This window comes from Loxodonta africana, chromosome 19 (assembly GCF_030014295.1).
Source record: "Loxodonta africana isolate mLoxAfr1 chromosome 19, mLoxAfr1.hap2, whole genome shotgun sequence".
Lineage (NCBI taxonomy): Eukaryota > Metazoa > Chordata > Mammalia > Proboscidea > Elephantidae > Loxodonta > Loxodonta africana.
The window spans coordinates 46,735,788-46,763,702 of record NC_087360.1 but is presented as its reverse complement, the minus strand read 5'-3'; the positions used below and the strand labels follow the sequence as shown (position 1 = coordinate 46,763,702).

At 41.6% G+C, this 27,915-nt stretch overlaps 1 protein-coding gene across 1 annotated transcript in view; it reads right to left on the bottom strand.

Annotated features, from left to right (window-relative positions):
• Positions 1-10,404, bottom strand: part of ADRA1A (adrenoceptor alpha 1A) — a 108,649-nt gene extending 98,245 nt beyond the window's left edge. Inside the window, exon 1 of the mRNA XM_003412463.4 lies at positions 8,772-10,404. Within this exon, the coding sequence (XP_003412511.1) occupies positions 8,772-9,654 (883 nt within the window). The 5' untranslated portion in view covers positions 9,655-10,404. The remainder of the gene's footprint in view (positions 1-8,771) is intronic.
• Between the last annotated feature and the right edge of the window lie 17,511 nt (positions 10,405-27,915).

The following is a 27,915-nucleotide window of genomic DNA, read 5'->3' as shown; positions in this document are numbered from 1 at the left end:
AAAAAAAAAATACATGATGTTAGAAATGAAAAGTAGAAATAACCAGATAGAAAAGAATTAAAAATGACAAAATTTCACATAGATTCTATGCTAAAAAGTTGCATCTCAGTGGGAAAGAAAATGAAAAATAAGAAAAGAAAGGTTATCAAATCTGACAATCAGAATAGACCACAATTCATGGAAGAAATAGAAACCAGTCTCACAGAATTGTATCCATAAAAGGAGCTGTGCCCAAATGTTTTATGGACAAGTTCTCTCAAATCTCAAGGAACACATAATTCTTATGCTATTTAAACTGTTAGAGATCATAGAAAAAATGAAAAGTGTCACAATTCACTTTATAAACCTGAAACCACTATGTAACAAAGACAGCACAGAAAAATTATAGACTTACTTTACGTAGAAACAGAATTACAAATCAGAAATAAATACCTAGTATAATGCAGTAATATAAAAAAGAGTAATGCCTTCTGATCAAGTAGAATTTAATCCTAGAATATGTGGGTAGGTTAATATTGCAAAAATAAAATTTATCGATAAGTTAATATTGTGAAATAAAGTTTTTCAAATCAATGTCAATAGAAAAGCAGCATTTGGTAATATTAAAAATTCATTCTTGATAAAATTGTTCTGTAAACTATAGGAAGACACTTCCTTAATATAATGAAATATATTGATTTAAAACCAATAAATAATGTTGAAATACCAAAGTAGCATTTTCCAGCTTCATTGTTCTATGAATAAATTTTCCAGGAGATGTTAATACATGTGACTAAAAGCAAAGTGTTCAATTAATTAAACAACAGTTTAAAGGTAGTTTGGGAAACAAATGGAGAGACATGTCGTATTTCCTAAGGGGAGATCTCAGTGTTGTAAAGACATGACTTTTCAAATTAATCTGTACATTCTAAAAACTATAATCAACATCTGACTGGATGTGCATGTGAGTGTGTGTGAGTGTGTGTGAGTGTTGTGTGTGTGAGTGCGTGTGTGTGTGGTGTCAGTGGGAGCAAGGCGTAACTTGACAAAATGTGTCCTGACCTGAGTTTCCTGGAAGAATAAACTTGCAAGAAGAGACAAGATAACTTTGAAAAACCTTTTCCAGGGGCCTTGAATCAGAAAATGTTAAAATGTTATGAAACCGCAGTAATTAAAATAATGTGGTACCAACGCCAGAGTAGAGAGACAAATAAATGGTACAGAAGTGGGAATCTCTAAGTAGATTTGAGATTCTTTTTAATATAAGAAAGGTAGTCTTTTGAATAAGACAGGAAAGAATGGATAACCAGTATTCAACAAATCATTTGAGGTTACCTAGCTAACGATTTTGAAATAAATACAATTAGACATCATCTACCAAAACACACAAAAAAATTTCCAGGCAGATTACAAATCATGCTCTAAAAGAACTAGAAGAAAATGTAGGTTTTCTGACCTACGTTGGGGAAGGTCTCTCCAAGCATTCCTGAACAGGCACAATCCATGAAGAAGATTAAAATATTTCACTACATAAAAACATAAAATGTCTATACATCTTTTAAAAACCAAAAAAACCCAATGTTTTATGGTTTTTAAGAATATATGGCCATTTGACATAACTTAATGGGAAAAACAGTTGCTTAATGTATGTGTGCATGTGTAAAGATTAAAGTATTTTTAAATACTCACTTTTATTCTCTTATTAGTACATCTTTCTCTCTCTCTCCCTCTGCATCCCATTTGCCATTGTTATTCCATACAAGGTGGAAGCCACCTTGAGAAGGAGAAGGACATCCTACAGAGTAGTGTCCCATCCAGCCAGAAAAGGGAAGAGGTAAGCCTTCCCTGTCTCTCCTGGGGGACTGCAGGGGGAAAGAGGAGAGGAGGTAGTAGGAAGGAATCAGGCATTTGTTCTGAGCTCCTTTCTCAACCAGGAAGGTAGAAGCATTTAAGAGACTCTGGGGATAGAAGTGGGAGCAGAAGTGGTTTTTGCCACACTTTCCTTTCTGCATCCCTGGGAGAATCCTTCTGCATTCCCGTACCTGTTGAAGTGGTATTCAGCATGGCTGGACACGGAGAGCTGGAGAGCCTGAGCTGGTATGCCTGTGGCATGGAAGAAGCCCACCGGGCTCCCCCATACTCTGAGATAGGGATGTAAGCATTGCTGAGAATTTGGCTGAGGAGCTTGCCAAAGGTGATCATGGGGGCTGTAGGGGCAAAGTGACTCCCTGGCAAAAGAGTGGGTGTCACCCAAGTCAGAACCAAATGGAAGTCATAGTCCTTGAGGGTCTGGAGTCATAGCAAGGACTGAATGGGGCTGGGTCATCAGGTGGGAACAAGGGTTTATGGGTGGGCATCCTTGGATTCATCACAGGATAACTGCAGGGTGGCTGGGGACTAGAGTCCAGGGGACAGCCACTAGACTAAATCAACTGATCCAGGGAGAACAGTGCAAAAAGTACAGCAAAGGGTCAGCTGAGACTCAAAGTCCCTTACTTTTTACCCTTTCTCGGCTCCTGTGAGGTTCTGTAAGCCCCCGTGCCTGGTCATCGCCTTAGACAGTGTCAGGGAGGAGGGGAGGACATCTAAAAGGCCGAGTTATCCAAAAGAGACTGAGCGTATAAAGACATTGTTTAAATTACCAGATCAAACTGAGTTTATAGGATTAAACAAAAAGCGTGTGTGTGTTTCTGTGGAAGTTCACGAAAAAGATCACATTAGGTTTTAGAAAATATTTTCTCAACACGTCTGAACACAACATGAGAAAACTGGCGTTTTGATAAATAAGTGATGGATATCTTTAGTGCATGCAATAAGCGTACAGGTCAAAAAGAAATAGAAAAACAACTTTATAAAAAGTGGCCAAAAAGTACAGACGTGCGATTCCACAAAAGAAGAAATAAAAATAACTAATAAAAACATGGTAAAAAATGTTCAGCTTCTAAAGAAATGTGCAAGTGTCAAATTGGCGAATAAAATACCAGGGTTAAAATACAGTTTCTAGACAAGGAAAATACCTTAGAAAAGTGTCTTTTTAAAATATTTTACATTCAAAATTCTTTATAAACATCAGAATGTGAAACTCTAAAGCAACAAAACATAGGAATGCATTAGTCACTAAGTGTTGTCGCCTTCAAAGTAATAATTTGTCTGTCTATGGACTGATTCGAAAAAGTCAGCTATGGTCCCAAACGTTGTCAGAACTCATTGTCGTTATCGTCTGAGCCCGCAGCACATTCTTTTGAACATGTGGTAAATCCTCATCAGGGGTCAAAATTTATTTCAGCCAAGTCTGGTTACACTATTCGTAATCACGGGAAATGTCTTCTGGTAAATCTGCTCTGGAGGGAATGACAAAAGAGGCATCCAGAACTATGCAATAGTTCATGGAAATAAATATTTTAATCAGCGTATTAGAAGGATTGCCCTTGTCAGGATCTCACCTGTCCTATGTAAAGGTCTCCCGACTGGTCTATCCACATCTTCTTTTCACTAAGCCTTTGATATTTTGAGATATAAACTTGATCGTGTCATCCCTGCTTCCTAGTCAGCTTAGGATAAAAGCAAAAACTCATAAAATGAATATAAAGGCTTGTTTGGTCTCGTTCCTCCCTCTCCAGCTTTACTGGACATGAGTTATCTCTTGGCCTCTTAGCTCTGGCCACAATGGCCTTCTTGAAAATCCTCATGGACATCAGGCCCACCCTGCTGGAGGTGTTTCCCATTCTGTCTCCTCACTCCCCTCTTAACTACTAAACACATGCTCATTCTACAGATCTCTGTTCAAAAGTAGGTTTCCCAGCAAGTGTTTTCTGAGCTCCCTGTGTAGGAACTCTCTTACCACAGTCTTTGTTTGCAAGGCAACATCCACATCCCCTTCAATGCACTTTACACAGTTTTCAATTTTTTTATGTGGTTATTTGATTAATGTTTATCTCCCCCTGGAGATTAGAAGCCTCCAGGAAGGCAAGGACCCCAACTGTTTTTACTCAGTGCATTGCACAAAGCTTGACACATGGAAAGTTCTCAATAGATAATGGAAGAACTCTACAAGATGACCACAATTTCCTCATCCCTGCTACTCCTCCATGGAGAGGTGAGCCTATGTCCCCTCCTCTTGAACCTAGATGGCCTTGTCACTTGCTTGGACCACAGGATGAAGTGGAAGTGACGTCGTCAAGCTCTTAAAAGGCCCGGTAGCTTCTGCCTTTGCTATCTTGGAAGAGAACTGCCACCCTGTAAGAATGCGGGTCTAGACCACAGGAGGAAGAGAGTGTGACACCGAGACTGACAGCCAGCCCTGGCAGGCTGTGCCCTGACTCATTCCTGACTCGTGGAATCATGAGCCATAAAATGGTTGCTGCTTTAAACCATTAAGTTTTGGTACAGCATTAAGCTTGTGGTACAGCAAGAGTAACTGAAAAACTGTACTTCTATCTTACAATCATAATGACTATTAGATTCTCTTCATACCATTATCTCTAAGAGGTCTACCATTTTGGTAACAGTCAGGGGCCTGATCCCTTTGTGCCTGCAGTAAGGCAACACTTAACCTTTGGTTATCTTGGGCATCTACAAAGAGTCAGCATCATTATGTCAGCAACGTACTTGCTGCCTTTTCCTTGCTGTGTTTCACATATCACAATCTGAAATTCTGCTGTGTATTTATTTGTTCAGTTTTTTCAGGTTCCATTAGGGCAGGGATGTGTCTGGATCTCCAGTGATTGTCTAGCTGCCTGGCACATAGTAGATGCTCAATAAATTTTTGCTGAATGAATTGAATGTTCCCACCTAATAACCCCCTTGCCAGCTCTACCTTCCCCAAACAACCCACTTAGAATGCCTTCTCCCTCACCACCACTGGGTTGCCTCTTGTCCTTTTCTCACGTAATTCTCAAATATGCTATATCCACCTGAGCACCATCTCAGCCCAACATTGCATCCTTTGATTTAGAGATAACAGCAATGGCTTAGGTCCAACGATGATACCATATTTTGTATTCAAATAAGTTATTGGGTATAGAATACATATATATGTTCAATCAATGTTGCATCCCTTCACCTATTTTTTTCTGATGGTCTGTCTTTCTCAGATCTCTAAGCGTATCTACCCTTCATAACAACATCCTTTTGTTGACATATGTCAGTAATGGTCTGTGAGTCATACGAATTCTGATAAAATTAACATTTATTGTCGTCTAGTCTGTGGCGTTAAGCACTGTGGTAAGCACTATGCTAGCCAGCGGACATGTATTATGTCCCTTGTTTTATTAAAATGACACTCTAGGTTTGAATCTCAGGTCAACATTTTTTTTCCTTCCAACTCACTGTCTCTGGGACTAGTGAGTCCTATCCAGACAAAAGGATGAACTAGGCCAAGAAGGTGCACACTTCAGGCCATGGACAGACAATTTTTACCCTTCATCTTGTTTCAGACGTTGAAGATTAACACCTTTGTATTCTCTCTGTTCATCTCCACAATCAAAACCTGTTTTTAAAAACATTCTCTCTACAGTGTAAATGACTGATAACAACTTTAAACGTGATCCCAACCCTCCCCAAGGGATTCTGAATTTTAATCAAACATATATGATACAAAATGAAACAAGGTTAGCAGGATTTAGACTTGGGAGCAGGCAAGCCAGATTCCTACCTGCAATCACACTATTCAATCAGCAACGAGCTCAGCTTTGGTCGGGAGGAGGGAAGTGTAGGGGCAGTAAGGAGGCAGTCTTCTCACAAAATACAGGAGGGATGTGCAGTGTTAAAATAGAGTGGTAATTCCCTGGTAATTCTGGCGGGTTGCTACCGCACAGGGTGCTTCACCTCTCAGTTCTGTATAACACACTCATCTTGGCCCCCGCTTTCAGCACCTAATGCCACTGCTTTCCAGCAGCCTAGGGCAGACTGATAACCTTCTTCCTCCCAAGAGAGTATTTGTCATGCTTAAGAGCTCATGTCCCTTGTGGATGCTAATATAATGGCACATTTATCTTCTGTTCCCATTCTGCATGAAAAAATGTGCATAAGATAGTTAATAAAATTAAATAACAACCCACTGATGGCCCAACTGAAGTAATGCGGTTTTCCATAAATTCCTGCTCAATGTTGGTGCCTTTGGAAGCTTCCATAGAGAGTCCCAGGTATAACTGTTCCATTCTTCAGCACCTTGTAATACCTCTTTGAGGACCAATCTTACAGGCTTATAGTAATTGTTCACAGTTTCTCTCCTTAACTAGATTGTGAGATCACTGAGGCCAGGGACTGTATCTTTTCATCCTTTTATTCTCACTGTCTAACACGGTGCCTGGTACTTATTATCCAGTCAATAAATGCTGGAAGAAATGGTTCCTGACTCACTGGTGTTAAGACGAACCTGTGGATCACAAATGGGTGAGTTTAGGGATCTTTCGCCCTACTCAGCAGCCTAGTAGGACACTGTTAACTACATGTTTCCAATATCTGTCCTGTTACCCCCACCCTAACTGGGATTTAAAGGAAACTCACTGATTCTGAAAGCTGTTTTGCCACAGCTCCCTTTCACCATAAAATCCTCACCTCAGTATTACTAACTCCTTGACAGACCAGTCCCAAGAGGGAGGCTATAACTAGAAACAAGGGCCCACTTTCCTCTAGAGGACATCAGGACCCAACCCGTTGTGCCTCATATCCCTGTTTAGCTCAGTCCCCATCAGAGTGCCAGACTACCAGGCGATCTATCACCACCTGGACCATCCACCATCTGGCTCTGTATGTCCCCTAATCTGATCCAGTTTTCTATCCCTTCACAAACTTGTTTAGGGAGTAGATGAATGAATAAATGCACAAACTTCAGGAGGGAGTAAGGGATAAGATGTGGGGAGGTAGATAAACAGGCAGTGACCCAGGTAAAGAGCCTTACTTAAATAAATTCAAAGCTGTGCTATAATTCTGGGAGTAGAGTAAGCAAAGGTGACGAGCAGACACAATGGAACGTCAGCTAGTGGACTGAGAAGGATTTCCAGAGCAGCACTGCTGAATAGAAATGTCTGCAATGATGGAAATGTTCTCTGTGTCTGTGGTGTAAAAGAGTAGCCACTAGCCATAATTGGCTAGTATACATTTGAAAGGTGGCTAAGTGGACTGAGGAAGTAAATTCAAATTTTACTTAATTTTAACTTTACTTTGCATTTAAATAACCACATGTGGCTGGCAGCTATGATATTAGACACTGCAGCTCTAGAGCCTGAAGAATGTCCTCTTTCCATTTGTGATTTCAGGTTGCTGACACTTACCTCACCCAGTTGTTGAGAGGACTAATGAAACAATAAAGTATCTGGTAATACGTGTGGAACATAGTCCGCACTCAAAAAAATAATAGTTGCTATTATTGTACAGAGTTGCAAATTTAAATAGTTCAAGTACAGGCCATTTAACTTTGGATGTAAGGCATTGGAAACCAACTTTTATTCATTTTTATCATGACTTTTTGTTTGCTATAGTTAGTAGATAACCAATGTGTGGGTCTATATTTGAGCTCACAAACTAAAAATAGCAAACATCCATTTTAGGACTCATTCAAGTCTTTCAGAGATAGACTATTCCAAGCGGAGCAGCTTGCTGATACTCCTAACGAGCTAACTAGCTTTGACAACAGCTAATTTAGCAACTGTAAAAATTGGATTTGTAAAATTATTGTATTATTTTCAAACAGTGGCATCTGCAACTGTTGGAATGATTCCAGGTAGGAGTAGTGTTTGTTTTAATACTTACTATTCAAATAAAGAAATAAGTATCTACTTATTGGAAATATGATGATTTCTTTAAGGCTTAAATTGGTTTGGACATAAAATTATTATTTTTCCCTATTTGTGGCTCACCATACTTTCTTCCAATTGAATCCAGAAAATAAAACTAACCAAGCTATAGAGCATAAGCAGATCATCATAACTAACCCTTACCAGATAATCTAATTTAATATTACATGTTTGTCTAGAATAAGCATGTTGATTATTTTCAAGTCAAGAGAATTTGCAACTCAAAGGCAGACATTAAAGTGTCATTCCACAGCCCCTACATGGAGAAAGACTTGAAAGAGGGCAACCAAAAACCAAGCCAAACCATTGCCATTGAGTCAATTCCAACTCATAGGAACCCTACAGGACAGGGGAGAACTGCCCCATGGGGTTTCCAAGGCTGTAAATCTTTTTGGAAGCAGACTGCCACATTTCTCCCAAAGCAGCTAGGTGGAATATGACCACTGACCTTTCGGTTTAGCAGCCTAGCTCTTAACCACTGGGCCACTAGGGCTCCTTTGAAAGAGGCCAAAACAAAAACCAAACCTGTTGCCCTCAAGTCAATTTTGACTCATAGCAACCCTACAGGACAGAGTAGAGCTGCCACATAGAGTTTCCAAGGAGTGCCTGGTGGATTCAAACTGCCAACCTTTTGGTTAGCAGCCGTAGCACTTAACCACTATGCCACCAGGGCTTCCTGAAAGAGGGCAGATGTATTTAAATTCAACACATGCTGAAGGCATTAAGAAAAGTTGACATTCTTATTAAGGAGACCAATTAATCTGCATCAGCTGGAAGCCACTCAACAGTATTTGAAAAATTGCCCTAGGACAATATAAATGAGAGAATGCAAAACCACATTTTTAGCAGGGAGCCTTTTCAAACTGCCCTGGGAAGCTTTGCTGTTTGAAATGCAGATCTTTCGTCTAGAGTCTACCCCTGGCTGTGATCTGGGGGGGCAGAAGGGGAAGAGGGTGAAGACCCTAAGAACTAAGATGAGGTGTTGCAAAGACTTACCAATTGGCATCACTAAGAAAAAAGGCAGCCAGCAGAGGACGAAGCAGCCGACCACGATGCCCAGCGTTTTGGCTGCTTTCTTCTCCCGGGAGAACTTGAGGAGCCTCACGGAGAAGTGCGTCTTACTCTTGGCGCTGAAGGCTCCGCTGCTCCCTGTGGGGACATTTTTTCGATGGATGCGGAGCGTCACCTGCTCGGAGTCCGACTTGTCGGTCTTGAGGCCAGACTTGAGGCCCCGACTCTCCCTCTTGGCCACCACGTAGACCCGGCAGTACATGACTAGTATAATGGCCAGCGGGACGTAGAAGGAGCCCAGAGCCGAGAACAATACATAGCCTGGCTCCTCCGTGATCTGGCAGATGGTCTCGTCGTCGGGGGCCGGCTGCCTCCAGCCGAACAGAGGCCCTATGGAGATGACCAGGGAGAATGCCCAGACGCAGAGCAGAGCCATGACACCCCTTCTCTGGGTCACGATGGTGGGGTATCGCAGCGGGTAGCTCACGCCGATGTAGCGGTCAATGGAGATGATGCAGAGTCCCATGATGGACGCGGTGCAGCACAGGACGTCCACCGCTGCCCAGATATTGCAAAAGACCCTGCCAAAGGCCCAGTAACCCAGGATCTCAAAGATCGCGGAGAACGGCAGCACCGTGGAAGTGAGCAGAAGGTCCGCCACGGCCAGGTTGACGATGTAGTAGTGAGTGACCGAGTGCAGATGCCGGTGGCAGGCCACGGAGAGGATCACTAGGATGTTTCCCAGCACCCCGAAAATGATGAGGCCTCCTAAGATCACCCCGAGCAGAATGGCCTTAGAAATGTTCACCGGTGCGGGCGGGTGAGTGCAGTTGGAGCTGTCGGAGGCATTCCCGGAGAGAAACACCATGGTCCTAGCCTGCGCCAGACTAGGTCCGGCTCTCGAGGGCCACCCCCGGGCGGGGGCGGGGGTGGAGGCCGGAGGGAGAGAGCAGAGTCAGAAGGTCTCGGCACTGGGAAGTCGTGCCGGCTGGGTTTGGTTGGGGGTGAGAGAGAAAGCGCGGGTGGGAAGCAACCCCAGCCAGCCCTGGAAACCTCCAGAAGGCAACGTAAAGGGACGAGGCGTTAAAATTGACATGGCCAGGGACCCGCGGGTTTGCCCGCCGACGCTCCCCACCAGCTGAGCTGGTCCAGAGCCCCAACTCCCTTCCTACCCGAGGCTTGGCGCGAAGCTCAAGGAAACGCTTTGTAAATATGCAATCAGAGAATTACAGGAATCTGCTTTTCTGCACTGTCTAATCCATCCTGGTGGGGAGAAGAGTTAGCATTCTGTGCAGTCTGAAACTCAAAAATCCAGCGCCTTTCTCCTCCCCAAATCACAGGCAAGTCCAGGTCTGCCGCGAAGTTCAGAGGCGAGGACTCTTGGCATCTGGGTGCTGCTCCCCGGCCATATTCACCGATAGTCTGGCTGTCCTGGCACTGCAGAGGATGAGGAATGGGCTCCTGCTAGATCCAGATTTAGGCGAATCGGCTGAGGGTCGTGGTGTCAAATGTTTGCCAAGATCCAGGCGGCTACTGAGCATCGTTTGCCCGCTTCCTCCTGAAACAGCCCAAAGTGAAAGGCTGCGTATGAGCTAGGAACCCTGAGGGTGACCTTGCCCAGCTCGACGGGCGGTCGTACCCAGGCTAGGAGCCCCCTCCCGCTCCCTAGTCGCGGGGAAGCTGCCTTCGCACGCTCAGCCGAGCGTCCTCAGGCCAGGTTCAAGATTCGAAGGAAACAAACCTCCCCAGCTGCAGAGCCCTGCGGCCTGATTCCGAGCTCCAGTACCGCCAAATTAAAATCGCTGAAGTCCCCGCGGCGGGACGCGGCTGGCGTGTGTCACGCTGAGCCAGAGGAATCTGGAGGATCTATCGTGTTACGCTTTGAACAGGTTGCCTCGCAGTCACCTGGAGGGGGCGGCCTGGGAGAAGGAACCGCTGAGACCTGGAGACCGCAGGGACAGTGCCTTGCGCACGCTCACGCAGGAGGAATTCACACTTGGCCTCTGCGGAGCCCGCGGGTTTGTGGACAAGCCAAGCCGGCCTTAAAGCCAGGTCCCGAACAAAGTCAGGCGGGTCCCCAGGGCTGAACGCGACCCCAGGTCGACCCAGGACTCTACCAAGCCACAGGGTCAGCAGCCCCCACAGCGCTTTAGCCGAGATGCCTCACCTGGGCTCCTGGGGAGACGCGGGGGTGGGGCTGGGGGTGGGCACCCCTCCGCAGAAGGGCCTTTGTAAGTGGCAGTCACTGCGGATTTTGTAGGCATAAATATCAAGCCGGCGCACCATGGGACAGGGGCTTCGCAGATTTTCTGTGTTGGGGCCACAGTCTGCGGAAGAACCCTTTTTTCCCACAACTTGCAAACCGACCAGAGGGAATCGCGCTGGAGTGGGGTGAACAAGGGACCTGTTTACTTTGCCTTCTAAAGATTCCGGGGTTCCTCCCTGAGGCGGAATCCCCCGGCAAAGGCTACTGTGATTCCCGAGCTCAAAACCTCCCCCCAAAACAAAACCAAACCCCTTGCCGTCGAGTCGATTCTGACTCAAACGGACCCTACAGGACAGAGTAGAACTGCCCTATAGGGTTTCCAAGGTGCGACTGGAGGATTGGAATTGCCGACCTTTTGGTTAGCATCCGTAGCTCTTAACCACTGAACCACCAGGGCTCCCCAAACCTCCCAGATTGTCCTAAAAACAAGCAACTAGAGAAATCCGTTTTTCCCTACTTGGCGTGGTAAATAAGGGGTTAAAAAGACACTTGTTAACTAGGAGACAACTTAGCAGAATACTTGAAAGAACTGGGTGGAAGGAAGAGAGTGCTGGTATAAAAATGAGTGAAAAAAGAGGGAGGGGCTTGGGAAAAGTGGAGGTTTCATCTCACCTGCAGGCCGGGAGAGATCTGCCCTCGCCCACCCAGCCCTGGTTGACGTCGGCGCCCGGCGACCAGCGTCGCCGCTCACTCACCTGGGGCGCGGATGGGGAACCCCACCGGCGGCGCGCGGGTAGGAGCGGACCGGCCTTCGGTCCCAGGCGCTGCTCTGCCACCTCCTCTGGGAAGGGGGAAATAGGTGACAGTCTCTCCGAAGAACCAAACCCTCCCTAGTCCTTTTGCACCAGCTGACTCACCCCTCCACCACGGATGTCTTTAAGCTCCTGGTTCGCTATCACTTTACCTGGAAAATTTAAAATAAAAAACAATGAAAATAGCAAAGAAAAAAAAAATACAGCCAACCAGTAACTCCACAACCACCCTTTTAATATTCAGCTCTCAGACACCAGCAGAGAACCGCAAAGAACTTTGCAGCTCTCGCTGACGTAACACAGGCGGCAATAGTTCCAGCCAGTACCGTAATCTCCTGGTGTTACCGTATTTCTCTGTCGCAACAAACATCGGTGCCTACCACCGTATATTTTTCTTTTTTCTCTTGCCCAGGGTGGGCTGGGTCCTCGCTTTACTTGAAAAAGGTGGGAGGATGGTTTTTTTTTTTTTTGATAGTAAATAATGTCTTTAAATCGTCTGATTTTAAAAATACAGAAAAATTGACATCCTGGCTGGACAGATGTTACTGTGATTACGGCATGCTCAAAGAAATGTCTGATAAAATTACTTTGAACAGCTTGATTCCATTAACACTCGGATGACATTCTGTTAAAATCAAGAAAAACCAAACTGTTATGCCAAATATTCAGGTAAATTATATTATTTGCAAATGTTTTAAGAAGAAATTGAAGTCAATAAAATTCAATAAACCTGATTGCAATAAAATTACATTTCCAGCAAGATTAAGTAAGCATGTCTAAGTCTTATTAAATATAATCTGTTTTCCATGTATTTAAACAACTGCATTAAAGGACATTATAGTCCCTCTGTACTTTCTTATATGATTTAAAGTGCCACATATTCTTTTTCACTTCTCATTAAGAAAATTTATCCTTTAGAGTGTTGCTTCTCTTTAATTATCTTTAATTCATTAATAGCTGAACTCTTAAAAGCCGAAATAGCCAGTCTTATTTGCAATTTTTCTGGTAAATTCCACGTTTATCTTATAATTGAACAAAGCCTGTGCGTTTCCGAATATTTGGGAAAATACTAGAATTTTTTCTAATCTAATTCCCACCTTCTAAGTCATCTTTCATTTCTATTTCTTCAGATAAAATGCAATATTCTTTTCTTCAAATATTTGTTTTCATTGTTGTTAGGTGCCGTCGAGTTGGTCCTGACTCATGGCGACCCTATGCACAACAGAACGTCAGAACACTGCCCCGTCCTGCACCATCCTTACAATCGTTGTTATGCTTGAGTTCATTATTGCAGCCACTGTGTCAATCCACCTCATTGAGGGTCTTTCTCTTTTCTGCTGACCCTCTACTTTGCCAAGCATGATGTCCTTCTCCAGGGACTGATCCCTCCTGACAATATGTCCAAAGTATGTAAGATGCAGTCTCGCCATCCTTGCTTCTAAGGAGTATTTTGGTTGTACTTCTTCTAAGACAGATTTGTTCATTCTTTTGGCAGTCCATTCAATATTCTTTGCCAACACCACAATTCAAAGGTGTCAATTCTTCTTCTGTCTTCCTTATTCATTGTCCAGCTTTCACATGCATATGATGTGATTGAAAATGCCATGGTTTGGGTCAGGCACACCCTAGTCTTGAAGGTGACATCTTTGCTTTTCAACACTTTAAAGAGGTCCTTTGCAGCTGATGCAATGTGTCTTTTGATTTCTTGACTGCCACTTCCATGGCTGTTGATTGTAGGTCCAAGTAAAATGAAATCCTTGACAACCTCAATCTTTTCTGTTTATCATGATGTTGCTTATTGGTCCAGCTGTGAAGATTTTTGTTTTCTTTATGTTGAGGTGTAATCCATACTGAAGGCTGTGGTCTTTGGACTTCATCAGTAAGTGCTTCAAGTCCTCTTCACTTTCAGCAAGCAAGGTTGTGTCATCTGCATAACGCAGGTTGTTAATGAGTCTTCCTCCAATCCTGATGCCCTGTTCTTCTTCATATAGTCCAGCTTCTAGGATTATTTGCTCAGCATATAGATTAAATAAGTACAGTGAAAGGATACAATCCTGAAGTACATCTTTCCTGACTTTAAACCACTCAGTATCTCCTTGTTCTGTCCGAATAACTGCCTCTTGATCTATGTACAGGTTCTTCATGAGCACATTTAAGTGTTCTGGAATTCGCATTCTTCACAATGTTATCTATAATTTTTTTGATTCACACAGTCGAATGCCTTTGCATAGTCAATGAAATACAGGTAAACATCCTTCTGGTATTCAACCAGGATCCATCTGACATCAGCAATGATATCCCTGGTTCCATGTCCTCTTCTAAATCCAGCCTGAATTTCTGGCAGTTCCCTGTCAATACACTGCTGCAGCTGCTTTTGAATGATCTTCAGTAAAATTTTGCTTGTGTGTGATATTAATCATATTCTATAATTTCTGCATTAGGTTGGATCACCTTTCTTGGGAATAGGCATAAATATGGATCTCTCTCAGTCAGGTGGCCAGGAAGCTGTCTTCCATGTTTCTTGGCATAGAAGAGTGAGTATGTCCAGCGCTACATCTGTTTGTTGAAACATCTCAATTGATATTTCTTGGCATAGGTGAGTGAGCACTTCCAGCGCTGCATCCGTTTGTTGAAACATCTCAGTTGATATCCCATCAATTCCTGGAGCCTTGTTTTTCACCAATGCCTTCAGTGTAGCTTGGATTTCTTCCTTCAGCACCATTGGTTCCTGATCATATGCTACATCTTGAAACGGTTGAACGTCAACTAATTCTTTTTGGCATAATGACTCTGTGTATTCCTTCCATCTTCTTTTGAGGCTTCCTGCGTCATTTAGTATTTTCCCCATAGAATCCTTCACTATTGCAACTCAAGACTTGAATTTTTGATTCAGTTCTTTCAGCTTGAGAAACGCCAAGCGCGTTCTTCTCTTTTGGTTTTCTATCTCCAGCTTTTTGCACATGACGTTATAATACTTTACTTTGTGTTCTCAAGTCACCCTTTGAAATCTTCTGTTCAGTTCTTTTACTTCATCAATTCTTCCTTTTTCTTTAGCTGCTCGACATTGGAGAGCAAGTTTCAGAGTCTCTTCTGACATCCATCTTGGTCTTTTCATTCTTCCCTGTTTTTTCAATGACCTTTTGCTTTCCTCATGTATAATGCCCATGTGTCTGTCAGTTTGTCATACTGTGGGGGCTTGCATGTTGCTGTGATGCTGGAAGCTATGTCACAGATATTCAGATAACAGCAGGGCCACCTATGGAGGACAGGTTTCAGCTGAGCTTCCAGACTAAGACAGACTAGGAAGAAGGACCCAGCAGTCTACTTCTGAAAAGAATTAGGCAGTATAAACCTTAGGAATAGCAGCAGAACACTGTCTGAAATAGTGCTGGAAAATGAGCCCCCAGGTTGTAAGGCACTCAAAAGACGACTGGGGAAGAGTTGACTCCTCAAAGTAGAGTCGACTTTAATGATGTGGATGGAGTCAAGCTTTTGTCATTTGCTGATGTGGCATGACTAAAAATGAAAAGAAAGAGTTGCAAACCTGGAGTGTACAAAGTATGAATCTAGGAAAATTGGAAACTGTCAAAAATGAAATGGAACACATAAACATCTGTATCCTAGGCATTAGTGAGCTGAAATGGACTGGTATTGGCCATTTTGAATCGGACAATCATATAGTCTACCATGCTGGGAATGACAACTTGAAGAGAAATGGTGTTGCATTCATCATCAAAAAGAACATTCTAAGATCTATCCTGAAGTACAACACTGTCCGTGATAGGATAATATCCATATGCTTACAATGAAGACCAGTTAATATGACTATTATTCAAATTTAAGCACCAACCACCAAAGCCACTGACGAAGAAATTAAAGATTTTTTTATCAGCTTCTGCTGTCTGAAATTGATTGAACATGCAATCAGGATGCATTGATAATTACTGGTGACTGGAATACAACAAAGAAAAAGGATTGCAGTTGGAAAATATGGCCTTGGTGATAGAAATAATGCCGGAGATCAAATGATAGTGTTTTGCAAGACCAATGACTTCTTCATTGCAGATACCTTTTTTCACCAACATAAACGGTGACTATACATATGGACCTCACCAGATGGAACACACAAGAATCAAATTGACTACATCTGTGGAAAGAGATGATGGAAAAGCTCAGTATCATCAGCCAGAACAAGGCCAGGGGCTGACTGTGGAACAGACCATCAATTGTTCACATGCAAGTTCAAGTTGAAACTGAAGAAAATCACAGCAAGACCACGAGAGCCAAAATACAACCTTGAGTATATCCCACCTGAATTTAAAGATCATCTCAAAAATAGATTTGACACATTGAACACTAATGACAGAAAACCAGTATTTACTAGGTTCCCTTAAACCTTTTTTTATTTTTCTTAAACCTAGTAACAAAGATAGAATTTTGATGTGCACTTAGATTCCCTTCCCCGAAGAAAAGTTTATTAACATTATTACCTCTTCCAAGTGAGACACTGTTTGGGAGGGTCTTTTATAGCAATAAACTTCAAAATGCCTTTGAGGAACACCAGTGGGAGGTCAGGGAGCCAGTATTCGAGACCTAATACTTGGATTTCCTTCTCTCCTCCCCTCTGCATGCCTGGAGTGGTAGTAACCACATGTATCACATCTGATTTGACTTTAATGTTATTAAAAATATATATACACAAATGGCTTGCTCATCCGCAAGCTGAATTTTATGCTGTGTGAGGAACATACTGGATGAGGAGATAGGTAACCTGGGCTCTTCTAGTTCTAGCTCTCATTCCCCTCTCTGGGATTCAGTTTCCTCAGGTGGAGGCTGGAGTACAATTTCCTCTGAATCCTACACCTTATCATCTAATATGTATGGAATGTCTGGTCTTCAGAAATCCCATCAACCAGAGAGATATGTTATTGTTTTGTTTCATATTCATTAACCTTAGGCCATGAATCTGAGTTCTCCATTAAGATCTGTTCCCTGGTAGATAAGGGAAGTAGTATTATCAGCAAGAAAAGCAACTAAAAATTGCTTGGCTCTGCAAGGTCAAAATTTACAAAAGTCTTTGAAACTCCCAGTTTCTCCACCCACCCCACCCCCTAAACACAAAAATGCACACAAATCTCTCCATCTCTCAGTACTTAATGGGCCAGTGCCAAGATTAGGAAAAACGGGCTCTTTATTTCTTGGTTGGTCTTATTTATGCTACCAGGTTGTTGTTAGTTGCAACGGAATAGATTCTGACTCATGGCGACCCCATGTTTGCAGAATAGACCTGCTCCATAGGGTTTTCAAGGTGGTGACCTTTCAGAAGCAGATCACCAGGCCTGTCTCCCACATCACCTCGGATGGATTTGAACCATTTTTCAACTAGTAGTTGAGAGCTTTTAAATATGCTTCTCTGCCTTTGAACATCAATCTTTGCAAAACTAACTTTCAGAACCAATTTTTTGGTTGCTATCCACAGAATCACAAACAGGAAATTCTCCATCTGTTGTCTACTCTTAGAAGAATGGTTGACATGGATGTCCCAGAAGATGTCTGCATTAGAAATATAGGTAGGTGGAGTGAAGAGAGTAGGCTGTGGAGTCACAAAGACGTCCCTTCCCTGTGATATGATCATGACCAAACTCATCTTCTCTGAGTCTTGGTTTTCTAATTTTTAAAGGCAGACAGTGAAACCCCACAGGTTTGTTACTAGGACCAAATGAAATTTTGTCTCTCAAGAATGTAGCTTATTATGCTTATGAGCCTTTTCCTTTTCTGCTCTTTTTGTGTACTACTTAAAAGTGAGACACTCCTCTAACCCAGAGAAGTCCAAATCCCACATGTAACGCAGATAAATTCAGCCAGAAAAATGTTCTCAGTGATCTGAGAATTATACCTGGGTCCAATGATGCAATCAGAGTGAGTGACGCTGTACCCAGCTTGGCAGAGCAGGGAGAGCTGGCCCCGACCACTGAGTGCTCCTCCTTTTCTTCCCACTTTCCCTTGCCCTGCATCTTGAGGGGTCATGCAAGTGTATGTGAACACCTCAGCCTATACATCCAGACTTCACCTTGGCCTCGGGCCTCAGAGTGTACACATAGGGTGTGGTCTGCCCTTGAAAGGATGGACCCAGAACAAAGGCCCCTAGTCCTGAAATTTGCATGTGGCCGTTTGGAGCAGGGAATTCTGGAATCCAGAGAATGGTTTGCGGGGGGTGGGGGGGAGGTGATGTAGGCTCCAAATGGGCATCTCACCTTAGTCCCATAGACCCTTTGCCCAGTGAGGAAGGCCATGGCCAGAAGGAGTCAGCTGGACTCTCTAAAGCCTGAAACCCAAGGCAGGGACCCCTTTTGCCTATGTCAAAGGGTGTTACTTTGTACACTTTAGGTATGATGGATGTTGAGGAATCCACTGAAGGGGAGCATCCAGGAAGGTTTATGGGATGATATTGCTTGATTTAACACTTGAAAGATAAGTAGGATCCATTCAAACAGGTAGGCAAATGCGAGGAAGGAGAAACAATAGTAGCTGCATAGTACAGTGTGTTCACAGCCAGTGGAGAGACTGGTCTGATTGGACAAGAAGGGCCAGGTAATTGTTGACTTACATCAGATATCTTTGATTGGCAGGACTCTGTTAGTGACTAGTGAGAAAATCAACAAAGCTGAGAGACTTAGGGGGTGGGGGTAGGGAACAAAAAAAATTTGTCAATATTTCTCTTAGAAAACAATACACAATGGATTGGGAGCTGTTTTCTGGGTTTTATGATTCCAAGTGACAGAGTAGAGGGCTTAATGTTAGTATCCACCAAAAAGACCTGACTTTTCAACAAATTCTCCTGTGGCTTGTTGAGTTAAAGTGGAAGGAAAATGAAAAACACTGCTCAGAAAGATACTGATGCAGTACCAAGTCACAATTCTTCCAACAAGCATTGTGTTCTAATCCTTTATTGAACAGAGAAACTAATGCACATATACTGCTGAATATCTCTTTGATGAGATAATAATTCTGTCTTTGGCATCATTTGTCCTGCTCATTCTCATTTGTCTGAGAAAATAACTTGCTCCAAGTCTTGTGAGTCTCATTATTCCACCGCTACACTGTAGGAATATTATGATGGGAATATGGGTCAAGCAAGTCTCTGGCAAGATCAGGTAAATTATTCCGTTAAAATAATCTAATTTTACTCTTGCTTAGCAAATGTGAGTTGAGTCATATCAGCCAAATTCTCTCAATACCTTTTTCAAATCCCATTTGAAGAGGGAAGTGAAAGATCTAAATCAATACCTGTACCAAATGTAGAAATACTTTACCTCTTTTCTTCAGCTGCTGATGGGCTGTTACAGACACATTAAAGAGTTTATTGAACTGTATTTCATTATAAAACACATATTCATAATAGCATGTTTGAAAAGTCAGGAATATATAAAAATAAAAAAAATCTGTAACCTTGCCACTGGAGAAATACTGTTAAATATTTTCCCAATTTTATCCATGTGTATCAATTACATACATGAGAAATAATATACATGTATATACTATGTGTGTATATATAAATGTCTGTGTACAGTATTATAATTCTGTGATCATACACATCTTCATATTATTAAATTCCTTCCAGAATGTGATTTATTACAGCTATTGCATTCTATATATATGTCATGATAAATTTAAGTATTCTATTGATGGATATTTAGATTTTTCAAAAATTTCTGACCTAATATATACGCAATGGAATACTTCAAAGATACTATATTATAAAGAACAATGATGAATCTATGAAACATCTCACAACAATGGGTGAATCTGGAAGGCATTATGCTGAGTGAAATTAGTCAGTCACAGAAGGACAAATATTGTATGAGACCACTATTATAAGAACCCAAGAAAAGGTTTAAACACAGAAGAAAACATTCATTGCTGGTTACAAGGGTGGGGAGGGAGGGAGAGGGGAATTCACTAACTAAATAGCAGACAAGAATTATCTTAGATGAAGGGAAGGACAACACACAATACAGGGGAAGTCGGCACAACTGGACTAAACTAAAAGCTAAGAAGTTTCCTAAACACAGTCAAACATTTCAAGGGACAGAGTAGCTGAGGCTGGGGTTTGGGGACCATGGTTTTGGGGGACATCTAGGTCAATTGGCATAACAAAGTTTATTAAGAAAATGTTCTGCATGCCACTTTGGTGAATGGCATCTGGGATCTTAAAAGCTTTCGAGCAGCCTTCTAAGATGTATCAATTGGTCCCAATCCATTTGGAGCAAAGGAGAATGAAGAACACCAAAGACACAAGGAAAGTATTAGCCCAAGAGACAAAAGGGTGACATAAACCCAGGACTCCATTAGCCTGAGACCAGAAGAACTAGATGGTGCCTGGCTACCACCAATGACTGCCCTGACAAGGTATACAACAGACAGTCCCTGGTAGAAAAGGAGAGGAGCGTGGTGCAGGACTCAAATTACATAAAAAGACCAGACTTAATGGTCTGACTGAGACTGAAGGAACCCTGGAAGACATGGCCCCTGGACTGTCAGTCAACCCAGAACTAAAACCATTCCTGAGGCCAACTCTTCAGATTAGGCTGGACTACAAAACATAAAATAATACTCGTGATGAGTGTGCTTCTTAGTTCAAGTAGATACACTAGACTAAATGGTCAGCTCCTGTCCGGAGGCAGGATGAGAAGGCAGAAGCAGACAGGAGCTGGTTGAATGTACACGGGAAACCTGGGGTGGAAAGGAGAAGTGTGCTGTCACATTATAAGGATTGCAACTAGTGTTACATAACAATATGTGTACACATTTTTGTATGAGAAATTAACTTGAGCTGTAAACTTTCACCTAAAACACAATTAAAAAAAAAATCTGACCTATAACTTACACTTCAATAAATAACACTGTGTAAAATATTGTACTCTAATTTTTATCTTAGAATTAATTTCAATAAATAAAATTAGCAGAGCAAAGATATGAATGTATTGCCTACCAGAGTTTACAAACATACATTCCCAATACCAGTGTATGACAGAACCTGTCTTTCTACCCCTTGCTAATCTTGCTAAACATTAGTTCATTTGATAAATGAATAACATCTTATTGTTTTAATTTGTATCCTTTAATTATGAGTATATTTTGATATTTGCATTTATTCCTTTGTAATGTAATTTGCTTGCCCGTGTTTGTAACAGCCAGGATTTGGCCAAAAAAGAAACAGAACCTATTCTAGGTATTTCAAGCGGGAAATGATTTAATACAGGGAATTAGAGGACTATAAAATGGTTGGGAAGGATTGGGAAAACAGATAGGAAAAGCTGCTACTAGCTTTCAGGAAGTCTGAAAGTGCAGGGATATCAGCAAACTACCCTGATGAGTTCAGTTGCATGGAGAAACAGTGATTTGCAGAAGCTCCCAGCAAAACCTCACATCTACTACCGGCTGAAGCCTACAACCCTTTCCAACACCCCTACAGGATGCACAATGATTTCTGCTATTCTTCTATTTTCCTAAATTTTGCTGCAATTCTTCTCATTGGTGAATCTTGCTGGCAGAGATTCTTTCAGCCACTGCAATGAGTAAGAGAGAGGGTAGAGGAAAAGGAAAATGGCTCTGAGTGGCCAAGACACAATTTGGTATATGTCCATTGCCCGTTTTTATATTGATGTTTTTCTCTTCTACCTTGTTGATTTGTGAGAGTTTTTTTTTTTTTCTTTTTTGTGGCAGCCATGAAACCATGCCACTCCTGCTTCAAGGGGCATACCTGACAGAGAAACCAGGTTTTTCCCTTTTGGATCCATCTCCACGCACACATTACACTTTGCTACATGTTGTTCCCAACTAGGGCTTTAAACAAGTTCGAACTGGTTCAGGCGTGGCCATTGAAGTGAAACCAGAAGAGACTCAAATTTTTACAATTTGGGTGATCTGGAATGATAATCAGAGTGAGAAAAATTATGGGTTGAAGCACTGAAATGGGAGGCTTGGAAAAGGTGTAGTGAGCCCTTTGAGGAGCCTCATGCATGAGATTGGATTATTGGCAGGACTGTGGAGAGGGACACATACTCAAAGAGGCATGGTGGGCCACCACCTCTGAGCGGGGCACTGCTGTTTCCAACTCTGTTCAAAATGCAATGGGCAAGATATGTGGTTGATATGCAACACATACACTGCCATTGTTTTCTAAGGGGGAGATTAAATTTCCAGCAGGGCTTTGAGCCATAATTTTTCCCATTCTGGTTATTTTTGTGGTCCACCCAAATTTTAAAAATTTGAGTCGCTTCCTTGGCCATGACTAAACCGGGAAGAAATGATTTGAAGCCATGCTTTCAACCAATGGCTAAGTACTGTGGGATTCTAATGCAGGCCCATTCCTGAAGACGTGAAATTTCTTTAACGGACAACTTGGTCTCGGGGACTCTCCATCAGTCTGGCAGAAGCTTTCTTAGAATTGTGCAATAGTGTAAGACTTTTCTACTGAATTCTTTTTCCTTTCCCTCTCCATCACAGAGGTCAGATTTGAATCACGGTCTGAAGTTTCTCCTCGCGTTCTCCAACCCCATCCCCTTTTTCCTTAACAGCTGTTTCCTCCAATAAATATCTTGTATGTTTAATTGTGTTTTGATGTCTGCTTCTTAAAGGACCCACATTAACACATATACTATAAATTTAGTCCTTCACAATATTTGCTGCCATTTTCCCCTGTCATAGACATTTATGGGAAAACACTATGAATTTATATAGAAAGGCTCTCAGTAAAAGTTCTCCCATAACCAACAGAAAGTTATATTTATATGTACCCTGACAACCTAAGAACCTAATGTGTCCATATTTTATGCATAATATTTTACAGGAGTTGACTGGTCAGTGATTTTTCTCTATGGTCATGGTTGTTGACCTCAAGAAGGAACTTACAGGAGCTTCCTTATCTCCACTTAGAGAATTTTCCTTCCACACTTAAGGCTTCTGATAGGACTGAATTTTAAAGTTTTTTTGAAATGAAAACCTTCGTGTACAGTGATTATTGAGAAGGAGTGGCCCCTTAATTTCTTCTGGCTGCAGTTAAGCAGAAGATACACTATAATTTAAAGGGCTTAAAAGGAGAGTGTTTGCTCTCTCATCCAAGAAAATAAGCTTGAGTTCTGCATCAATATTCTGAGTTTTTATCCAGTCTGGTTAACTGCAATTTATGCAGTTTCTTTACCTTCTAGGAGACATGGGACATAAATTGGTAAGGTGGTCTTGTTCCTCCATTAAGCATCAGAGAAAACAAAGTAAAATATAATTTACTGTTATTTTTTCACTTTCTAAAGCCACCCTCAGCATTTCTTTTACTATCTTATAGTAATCAAGTGAATCCAATTAAGAAGGTTGTGTTGCTTTTGTTAGATGTTGTTACAACGAATCTATGTACAACAGAATGAAACTGCAGGGTCCTGCACCATCCTCACAATCATTGCTGTGTTTAAGTCTGTTGTTGCAGCCACTATGTTAACCCATCTCATTGAGGGTCTTCCTCTTTTTTGCTGACCCTCTACTTTACCAAGCCTGATGCCCTTTTCCAGGAACTAGTCCCTCCTGATAACATGTTGAAAGTAGGTGACATCAAGTCTCACCATCCTCACTTCTTAGGAGCATTCTGGCTGTACTTCTTCCAAGACAAATTTGTTCTTTCTTCTGGCCGTTCATGGTATACTCAATATTCTTCACCAACACCATAATTCAAAGGCCTAAATTCTTCTTCAGTCTTCCTTATTCATTGTCCAGCTTTCCCATGCATATAAGGCAATTGAAAATACCATGGCTTGGGTCAGGTGCACCTCAGTCCTCAGAGAGACATCTTTGCTTTTTTACCACTTTAAAGGGGTCTTTTGCAGCACGTTTGCCCAATGCAATATGTCATCTGATTTCCTGACTGCTGCTTCCATGGGTGTCGATTGTGGATCCAAGTGAAATGAAATCCTTGCAACTTCAATATTTTCTCTGTTTACCATGATGTTTACTGGAGCAGTTGTGAGGATTTTTGTTTTCTTTATGCTGAGGTGCAATCCATACTGAAGACTGTGGTCTTTCACCTTCATCAGTAAGTGCTTCAAGTCCTCTTCACTTTCAGCTGGCAAAGTTGTATCAATTACGCATTAAAAAACTCTGTTACTATAGAGTGGATTCAGGCTCATAGCGACCCCCCTACATATGGCAAGTTGTTAATGAGTCTTCCTCCAAACCAGATGCCACTTTTTTCTTCATAAAGCCCAACTTCTTGGAGTATTTGCTCAGCATACAGAGTGAATACGAATGGTGAAAGAACACAATCCTGATGCATTTCTTCCCTGATTTGAAACCATGCAATACCTCCATGTACTGTTCAAATGACTGCTTCTTGGTCTATGTACAGGTTCTTCTTGAGCAATATTAAGTGTTCTGGAATTCCCATTCTTCACAGTGTTATTCATAATTTGTTATGATCCACATTTGAATGCCTTTGCGTAGTAAAAACACAGGTAAACATCTTTCTGGTATTCTCTGCTTTCAGCCAAGACCCATCTGACATCAACAATGATATCCCTGTTCCACATGGTCTCCTGAATTCATCTTGAATCTCTGGCAGTCCCCTGTTGATGTACTGCTGCAACCATTTTTGCATTATCTTCTGCAAAATTTACTTGCTTGGGATATTAATGATATTGTTCAATAATTTCTGCATTCTGTTTGATCACCTTTCTTTCTACAAACCTAAAAGAAAAAATAAAAACATCAGAAGTGAGGCCAATTTGATTTTATCAGATGCACCAGTTATTATTGGGGAATTCTTGGAAATAAAAGTTATCAACAGAGAAAAACTTGGAAACTCAGGACTCTGAGCATACAGTATCTTCAGTGACAAGTAGATTTTCCAATATAAGAAAGTGAAATTTTAATGATGCAAACACAGTGTGTACACTAGTTTAGACTAGAGTATGCGGTTTACTCTCCCTCAACTTTCTCTAAATGGCTCCCTGCAAAGCATAAAGTCTAATTTGAAAAATACACTTGCTATGGAAACTCAGTTTCGAGACAAGAACCCTAGCCTCTGTCTCCAACCGTTTTTTGCATCTTTGTGTTCCCGCGTACGGAAATTCTGTAGCATAGACTAGTGATTAATGACAGACAGAAGATGGACAACCAAGGCAATGATTATAATGGATCAGCATCTGGGACACTAAAATTCCAAAATGACTATTTACCTTAACTGAATTTCATGGCAAGATACTCAGTTTATCACTTCTTGTATTGATCAGGATCTGAGCGAGAAACAGAAAGCATGCTGACGAAGGTTTAACTGAAGAAAGGTTAATTAAAGTCTAATTATAAGTCGTAAATATAGGAGAAAATATCTTCATACTTGGATTCGGGAAAATTTTCTTTTTTTTAATTTATTGTACTTCAGACGAAGTTTTACAGAACAAACTAGTTTCCTATTAAATGGTTAGTACACATATTGTTTTATGACATCGATTAACAACCCCATGACATGTCAACACTCTCCCTTCTCAACCTTGGGTTCCCTATTACCAGCTTTCCTATTCTTGCCTGTCTTCTAGTCCTTGCTCCTGGGCTGGGGTTCCCCTTTAGTCTCATTTTGTTTTTTAGGCCCGTCCAATCTTTGGTTGAAGGGCAAACGTCAGTAGTGACTTCATTACTGAGCTGAAAGGGTGTCCAGGGGCCATCCTCTCAGGGTTTCTCCAGTCTCCGTCAGGTCAGCAAGTCTAGTCTTTCTATTTGAGTTAGAATTTTGTTCTACATTTTTCTCCATCTCTGTCTGGGGCCCTCTATTGTGATCCTTGTCAGAGAAGTCAGTGGTGGTAGCTGGGCACCATCCAGTTGTACTGGACTCAGTCTGGTGAAGAACATGTTAGATGTGGTCCATTAGTCCTTTGGGCTAATCTTTCCCTTGTATCTTTAATTTTCTTTATTCTTCCTTGCTCCCAAAGGAGTGAGGCCAGTGGAGTATCCTAGATGGCCGCTCACAGGCTTTTAAGACCCCAGACACTACTCACCAAAGTAGAATGTAGAACATTTTCTTTATAAACTTTGTTATGCCAGTTGAGCTAGATGTTCCCTGAGACCAAGGTCCCGACAGCCCTCAGCCCAGTGCTTCCATCCCTCAGGGAGTTTGGATGTGTCTGTGGAGCTCCCATGACCTTGCCTTGTACAAGCTGTGCAGGCTTTGCCAGTATTTTGCACTGTCTTACCCTTCACCAAAGTCACCACTTATCTATTGTCTATTTGGTGTTTTTCCATCCACACCCCTCCCCTCCCTTGTAACCATCAAAGATTGTTTCTTTTTGCGTGCTATCCTTTTCATAAGTTTTTACAGTAGTGGCCTCATGCAATATTTGTCCTTTTGTGACTAACTTATTTCACTCAACATAATGTCCTCCAGTTTCACCCATGTTATGAGAAGCTTCACAGATTCATCATTGTTCTTTACCATCACGTAATACTCCATTGTGTGTATGTACCACAGTTCGTTTATCCATTCATCTGTTGGTGGGCATTTAGGTTTTTTCCATCTTTTTGCTATTGTGAACAGTGCTGCAATGAGCATGGGTATGCATATGTCTATTCTTGTGATGACTCTTATTTCTTTAGGATATGTTCCTAGGGGTGGGATTGCTGCATCATATAATATTTCTATTTCTAGCTTTCTAAGGAAGCACCATATCATTTTTCAAAATGGTTGTATCACTTTGCATTTCCACCAGCAATGCATAAGAGTTCTGATCTCCCCACAGCCTCTCCAACATTTGTTATTTCCTGTTTTATTGATTCGTGCCAGTAATGCCAAGGTGAGATGGTACTTCATTGTGGTTTTGATTTGCATTTCTCTGATGGCTAGTGATTCAGAGCATTTTCTCATGTGTCTGTTGGCCACTTGAATGTTTTCTTTGGTGAAGGATCTGTTCATTTCCTTTGCCCATTTTTTAATTGGATTATTTGTCTTTTTATTGTAGAGGTGCTGGATTTTCTTGTAGATTTGAGAGATTATACCTTTGTCTGATTTGAAACAGCCAAATTTTTTTTCTGAGTCTGTAGGTTCTTTTTTTACTCTTTTGGTGAAGTCTTTTGATGAGCATAAGTGTTTTATTTTTAGAAGATCCCAGTTATTCTGCTTATTTTTCTATAATTTGTGTGTCATTGTTTGTGGTTTGTATCCTGTTAACATGCCATGTGTTATGGCCTCTAGCATTCATCCTATTTTTTCTTCTATGAACTTCAGAGTTTTTGGCTTTATATTTAGGTCTTTGATCCATTTCAAATTAGTTTTTGTGTATGGTGTGAGGTATGGGAACTGTTTCATTTTGTTGCAGATGGACATCCAGTTCTGCCAGCACCATTTGTTAAAAAGTCTGTCTTTTCCCCATCTGATGAGCTTTGGGCCCTTGTCAAAGATCAGGTGACCACAGGTGTATGGATTTACATCTGAGTTCTCAATTCTGTTCCATTGGTCAATGTATCTGTCACTGTACCAGTACCAGGCTGTTTTGACTACTGTAGCTGTATAGTAGGCTCTGAGGTCAGGTAGTGTGAGTCTTAGTTTACCCTTCTTCGGTAGTGCTTTACTTAACCAGGGCTTCTTTCCTTTACATATAAAGTTAATGATAAGTTTTTCCATCACTTTAAAGAATGTTTTTGGTATATGGAAAGGGATTGCATTGTATTTGTAAATTGTTTTTGGTAGAATTGTCATTTTCACAATGTTGAGTCTACCTATCCATGAGCATGGTACATTTTTCCATTTACGTAGAACTCTTTTGGTTCCTTGCCATAGTGTTTTGTAGTTTTCTTTGTATAGGTCCTTTACATCACTGGTTAGATTTATTCTTAAGTATTTTATTTATTTAGTGGTTATTATTCTTATAAATGGTATCGTTTTCGTGATTTCCTTTTCATCATTCTCTTTATTGGTGTATAGGAATACAACTGATTTTTGTATGTTTATCTTGTATCCTACTACTCTGCTGAATCTATTAGTTCCAGTAGTTTCCTCGTGAAGTCTTTTGGGCTTTCTATATATAGTATCATATCATCTGCAAATAGGGACAGTTTAACTTCTTCATTACCAATTGGG